At 40.5% G+C, this 6,485-nt stretch overlaps 1 protein-coding gene across 1 annotated transcript; it reads right to left on the reverse strand.

The window, feature by feature from the left end:
• Positions 1 to 4,838, reverse strand: LOC131138148 (cytotoxic and regulatory T-cell molecule). The gene is made up of 9 exons (XM_058086829.1): positions 4,752 to 4,838; positions 4,149 to 4,298; positions 3,932 to 4,084; positions 3,719 to 3,838; positions 3,071 to 3,226; positions 2,922 to 2,978; positions 2,646 to 2,795; positions 363 to 446; positions 1 to 229 (listed from the first exon to the last, which is right to left on the reverse strand). The coding sequence occupies exons 1-9, from the start codon at positions 4,795 to 4,797 to the stop codon at positions 108 to 110; spliced, it is 1,038 nt and encodes a 345-aa protein (XP_057942812.1). The 5' UTR covers positions 4,798 to 4,838; the 3' UTR covers positions 1 to 107.
• Between the last annotated feature and the right edge of the window lie 1,647 nt (positions 4,839 to 6,485).

The following is a 6,485-nucleotide window of genomic DNA, read 5'->3' on the forward strand; positions in this document are numbered from 1 at the left end:
TCTTCATTTTCAGTGTAAACACTAAGTATGGAAACAGTACAATACACTTCACTTCACTTATATATTTGTCATCCATCAGTTATAAAAGTTGTGCTAGTAGTCCATGGTTAAAGCTCTGTCTCCTTCATGTCACATTTGGCCGAAGTGTGTCCTGTCACCTCAACTGAAGGTCCTCTTGAAGGCATGCTTGTTTCAAGAGAATATTGCGTAAAAACTGTGCTGAAGAAACCTGAGAGAGTGAGATAGATTTCTTCAAATATGTACTAGTGAGCGTTCCAGTCCTCAATTAATAAAAACAATGTTCACCACAGTAACGAGTTGGAAGCATGAATGGTAATAAATATGGTATAAATCTTGAGTACCTCTTCGATTATGACCCTGGGATACCTCCTCTGGTCTTGATTTTGATTTCCCACTCTCTTCTGAAGGATCTGAGTCTTCATTTTCTATAACAACATTGTCAACATGTAAAATCATGACATATTTCACAATAGAAGCTGCATCACAGACAACAAAATGACCGATTCACTTTCTCAATCAGCGAGTTTCACTGACTCACGGCTCCTTGACAATGCCTAGTTTCACTTATTCACCGGTTGACGACGACAAAGAGTTTCACTGACTCACATGTGTTAGACGAAGACTCGATTTTCACTGAGTCATGGGTGCAAGGCCAAGACTCAAATTTCACTGACTCTCAAGTTCGAGATGAAGACTTGCGTTTCACTGACTCACATGTGTTAGACGAAGACTCGATTTTCACTGAGTCATGGGTGCAAGGCCAAGACTCAAATTTCACTGACTCACAAGTTCTTGATGAAGACTTGAGTTTCACTGACTCACATGTGTTAGACGAAGACTCGATTTTCACTGATTCATATGTGCCCGGCCAAGACTCAAATTTCACTGACTCACAAGTTCTTGATGAAGACCTGAGTTTCACTGACTCACAGGTGGATGAAACTTGGATTTCAAAGACTTACATTACACGGACTCATGGGTTGCTAGAGTCTCCGGTTTCACTGACTCAGCGGTGCCCAACAAAGACTCCAGTTTCACCAACTCAAGGGTACTCGAGAAAGACCTGAGTTTCACTTACTCACCGGTTGACAAAGACAAGAGTTTCACTGACTCATGTGTTCAGTGAAGACTCGATTTTTACCGATTCACTGGTGCCTGGCCAAGACTCGAATTACACTGACTCACGAGTTGCCAGAGACTCCGGTTTCACTGACTCAGCGGTGCCCAACAAAGACTCAAGTTTCACCAACTCAAGGGTACTCGAGAAAGACTTGAGTTTCACTTACTCACCGGTTGATGAAGACAAGAGTTTCACTGACTCACATGCGTTCAATGAAGACTCGATTTTTACCGATTCACTGGTGCCCGGCCAAGACTCGAATTACACTGACTCACGAGTTGCCAGAGACTCCGGTTTCACTGACTCAGCGGTGCCCAACAAAGACTCACTTTCACCAACTCAAGGGTCCTCGAGAAAGACTTGCGTTTCACTGATTCACAGGTCAACATAAACTTGGGTTTCACTCGCTCACCGGTTGACAAAGACAAGAATTTCACTGACTCACATGTGTTCAATGAAGACTAGATTTTTACCGATTCACTGGTGCCCGGCCAAAACTCGAATTACACTGACTCATGACTCGAGTTTCACCAACTCAAGGGTACTCGAGAAAGACTTGAGTTTCACTGACTCACAGATTAACATAAACTTGGGTTTCGCTCACTCCCGGTTGACGAAGACAAGAGTTTCACTGACTCACATGTGTTCAATAAAGACTTGATTTTTACCGATTCACTGGTGCCCGGCCAAGACTTGAATTACACTGACTCACGAGTTGCCAGAGAGTCCAGTTTCACTGACTCAGCAGTGCCCAAAGAAGACTCGAGTTTCACCAACTCAAGGGTACTTGAGAAAGACTTGAGTTTCACTGATTCACAGGTCGACATAAACTTGGGTTTCACTCACTCACCGGTCGACGAAGACAAGAGTTTCACTGACTCACATTTTCAATGAAGACTCAATTTTTACCGATTCACTGGTGTCCGGCCAAGACTTGAATTACACTGACTCACAAGTTGCCAGAGACTCCGGTTTCACTGACTCAGTGGTGCCCAACAAAGACTTGAGTTTCACCAACTGAAGGGTACTCGAGAAAGACTAGAGTTTCACTGATTCACAGGTCGACATAAACTTGGGTTTCACTTACTCACCGGTTGACAAAGACAAGAGTTTCACTGACTCACATGTGTTCAATGAAGACTCGATTTTTACCGATTCACTGGTGCCCGGCCAAGACTCAAACTACACTGACTCACGAGTTGCCAGAGACTCCGGTTTCATTGACTCGAAGACTTGAGTTCCACCCTCTCAAGGGTATTCGAGAAAGACTCACATTGCATTGTTTCACAGGTCGACACAGACTCTGGTTTTACTGACTCGATCGAAAAGAGTACCCAATTCACTACAGAAGAACTCGAGTCAGTAAAATTTACCCATTACAAATCTACAATAAAATAGAATAAGCAACGTTTTTGGGGCGACTCACATCTGAGTGCATAGACTTCCTGTTACCTTTTTCCTGTTAATATAGTATATTGAATATATAAACTGCATAAGAACTTACCTTTTATCCATAGGACATGTGCTCTCCGTAACTTCAGGATAAAAAAAATAATCACCGCCACAAGAGCAACAATTAGGCTTGTCACCAAGAAGACAAGTAATGGTGAAGTTTGCCTATTTCCTGTATACATATCTGGGTCACTGGAATCCACTGGGAAAACAACCAATGCAGTGTCATTAAAAAGACGAGGCAAGGTTTATGTAATCACGTAATCTTACTTGTGTTACTGATATTAATAGATAGTGTCAGGCTACAATAATAATCACACACTGATACCTGGTATGCTAGTTGTATTCCATACGGTTTGATTTGTTGTTGTGGTTGATCTTGGTGCTGCAAAAACAAGTGTAAAAAAATAGATGATCTGAAATGTGATTTAACATAAGTATTCTTACATTATTCGCAAATATAGCTATGATACTTACAGTTTCGGCCAATTTTGACAAAGTTCATCAGTTGTTCGAAAGGCAGAAAAGGATGGCGAACGATGCATTTCACCGCAATTCTGGTATCTACTGACTGAAATTGTACCATATCCGTGGAAACATACTTTTTACCGACATATCCGACTTGGGCATTACCTGTGGAATAAAACAGGTTTCATGACTTTCTTTAAGGGAACAACACCAAGTCACTGGAACAGATATGTGGATATTTGAATATCAAGAATCGGCCAAGAATTGCTAGCCTTCACCCAACAAATTAACAAATCAAAATAAAAAAAAGTTGCCTATTTTTGGACTGTGACGTGCCTCCACCCACACTAACCGAAACAAACTCTTTGACTCACACCACCCACTGGAACACAAACTGGGCGTCATGCTAAGAGTCCACTGTGCCGGCGGCAGTTGGTGCCAGTCCGCACCAAAGTTTATGTGAATTACTGTTCGCTCGACATGTTGCCATCTTGCCGTTATTTGGCGCCACAGCCAGCCACTATGCGGCAATCACATAATTTTTGGTGCGATCTGGCACCAACTGGCGCCGGCACAGTGGACTCCTAGCATCATTGGCGCAACTTGGCTCGCGCCATTACATTCCAGTGGATTTTAACTCCTATTTTGTCAACTTACCCAGAAACTCAGGTCCATAATCCAATTTCCAAGAGATCTGAGGAGGATGATGGTTCCCTTCAGCAGTACAATGTACAACAAATCTCCCTCTGTGCTTTGTTACTCTCATTTTTGGGACACCTATAAAGGGGATCAGCAACAGATGACAAGTGATGAGAACATCATCTGACATTTGCTGCAACAGAGACACCAAAATAACAACTTTATACCCACCTAACACCGTCAACTCCACTTTTTTTTCTATGACATGGCTGCCATATTGGCAGCATGTGTAGTTGCCCCCGTCTTTGAAAGAGACCTTGGAAATACTCACGGTGGATTCCGATTTGGTTAGGTTGCTTATGCTGTAACGCATGTCCTTTAAAACTGAAATAGAAACAAAAATGCTCAATATTTAAAAAAAAAACTTGGACGGTAAAGTAAAATGTGCTGTATTTACCCTTATTGTCATTGAAGAACATAATATAACCATCAGGGTTCTTCCATTCAATATGGTGCCTGGGTCCATTTACAAGGGGGCAGGCTAAGCTTACAGTCTGACCCTTCCTCACGGTTACTCGTTGCAAAACTGCAAGTGAAACTGCATTGGAAAAAACACAAGAGTACTTTTGCTCTCTGTGCATGTCATCAACAATCATTTTTCCCTCTGAAAACAGTTGCTAATCATTTATAAATATGTGATTATATATTCGCATCCATTGCTAGTGAACAATGGAAATTGTCAACCCCCTTGTATCTCTCACAGGAAATAATGTGGTTAGAGCTTTCACAATGAAAGAGAAAGTAAAAAAAAGGGACTTTTAAACAGAGAAGAAGCTTTTGTTCATATTCTTTCCAAGGGGTTGAGTGACAGCCGTTTGAAATGTTTACCATATAACAATAAGTGAGTAAAGTCGTCATTACGTAACTCCTAAACACATTCAACCACATGTATCAATTCTCAAAAAACAAAACAAAACATTACAGTACTGTATATCATAAAAATACCCCACTTATTAATTATTTGTCCCAATATAAATTGTAAAAGTCTCACCTTGTATTAACAACATAAAGATGGCAAGCTTCAGTTTCACCTCCATTGCTGTCACTCAGTCACAGCGCTGAACAATGACATGTTTCCTCTTCAATTTATTTATTTCGACAACAGTGGGGGGCATTCCGTGACATCATAGAAGTGTGGTTTCCACAGAGGGAACTTTAGATGTAATATGTCACTTTCCCCCAGCTCTTGTGACAAATGGCATGGCTTGAAAAAAAACAACATCTAAGTAACATTAGAGTGACCTTAAGATGCAATTCATAATCTATTATGAATTCTATGTAATTCTTCAAATAAAGAACCAAAAGACGGGAAAATTGAATTTATTTTCCTTGGGGTGGCTCTGTCTTTGGTAGGAGCCAATCACGATTTATTAGCGAACTTGTGATGAGTTTGTCAACCCATTATACTCAATATAACAGTCTGACAAAAAACACTAAATTTGTCACACAGTGACTTAACACGCAAAACGGTAGCTAAGAAATATTCCATACAAGTGAGAGTTTCATATTTAAAAGCCATAATGTATTTCACCCTAGCAAAGCATTTCATTGGTTATGACTGCTGGGGTGCTGCAATGATGTCAGCCTCCCTCTGGGCAGATGCAGCATTGCAACACCTCGGCGTGCATAACCAATGAAATGCTTTTCTGGCTCAAAATGGTAAAATAGTTACTCTTTTAAATAAAAAAAAAAGTTGTATTTCACTCATTGCAAGTTATCGCAAACATTTCATTGGTTATGACTGCTGGGGTGCTGCAATGACGTCAGCCTCCCTCTGGGTAGGTGCAGCATTGCAACACCTCGGCATGCATAACCCATGAAATGCTTTTCCGGCTCAAAATGGTAAAATAGTTACTCTTTTAAATAAAAAAAAGTTGTATTTCACTCATTGCAAGTTATCGCAAACATTTGGATTTGTTTTCCCTTAAAATAAAGTTTCACTTAAAAACTGCATTTTGTGTTCTTTGACTAATATTTACATAAGCAATTAATTACATTAATTAGCCACACCGCACATAATTTACTGTATGTTTACCATCAGCTAATAATACAGATTTGACCAAGTTTAGCTACTGACATAAACTACAGTATAATTGAATGTATAGCAAACATTGACTCCAAATTGTCGGTGGCTTAAAGTTGTTATTTTAAAAAATAATAATACAGACAGCAAGAACATGTTGACCAAGTTACCTCATCAGAACCTAACCTTCTTGTTGCGTAATACCCGTTGAATTGGTTCTTGCATATTTTAGCAAGAAAGCGGTCAACAAAGACTGTATTCTTCTCCATAAAAATGTACTACCGTTTTTCCCACATCTGCCCCAATTCCGCTTGGGGCTGTTTGCTTTGTTAAAAAATTGGGTCGTCTCACACCGTTTCAAACTTGGGGAGAAAGGCACACCCTTTCAAACAAAACCTTCAACGACTGTTACTTGAACCCAAAATACTTCCAGATGGCCTCCAGGATCCCTGAGACTAGAAAGAGACAATAGAGTGGAGATGGGCTTACATGGAGATCATTAACCTTTGCATGTATCTGAGAGGCTTCTGAGACATAACCCAAACACACCGTAAGTGACCACAGCAGGTTATCTAGGACCTGTGGGCGGGGTATTAGGGAACATAGCTAATGCCATACAGTTGCTTACCATGTCCCTATATGTATATTTGCAGCTTTTTCTTGTGTTTATGGCGTTATGTTTGATGATTTCTGCCAAAAAAA

This window comes from Doryrhamphus excisus, chromosome 11 (genome assembly GCF_030265055.1).
Source record: "Doryrhamphus excisus isolate RoL2022-K1 chromosome 11, RoL_Dexc_1.0, whole genome shotgun sequence".
Lineage (NCBI taxonomy): Eukaryota > Metazoa > Chordata > Actinopteri > Syngnathiformes > Syngnathidae > Doryrhamphus > Doryrhamphus excisus.

Excerpts from the sequence above, each read along its gene's own strand:
- LOC131138148 (XM_058086829.1), bottom strand. The coding sequence starts at position 4,797 with ATGGAGGTGAAACTGAAGCTTGCCATCTTTATGTTGTTAATACAAG. Across the intron at positions 447-2,645 it reads ACATGTCCTATGGATAAAAG|AAAATGAAGACTCAGATCCT; the intron begins GTAAGTTCTTAT and ends ATGTTGTTATAG. Across the intron at positions 230-362 it reads CCAGGGTCATAATCGAAGAG|GTTTCTTCAGCACAGTTTTT; the intron begins GTACTCAAGATT and ends TCACTCTCTCAG.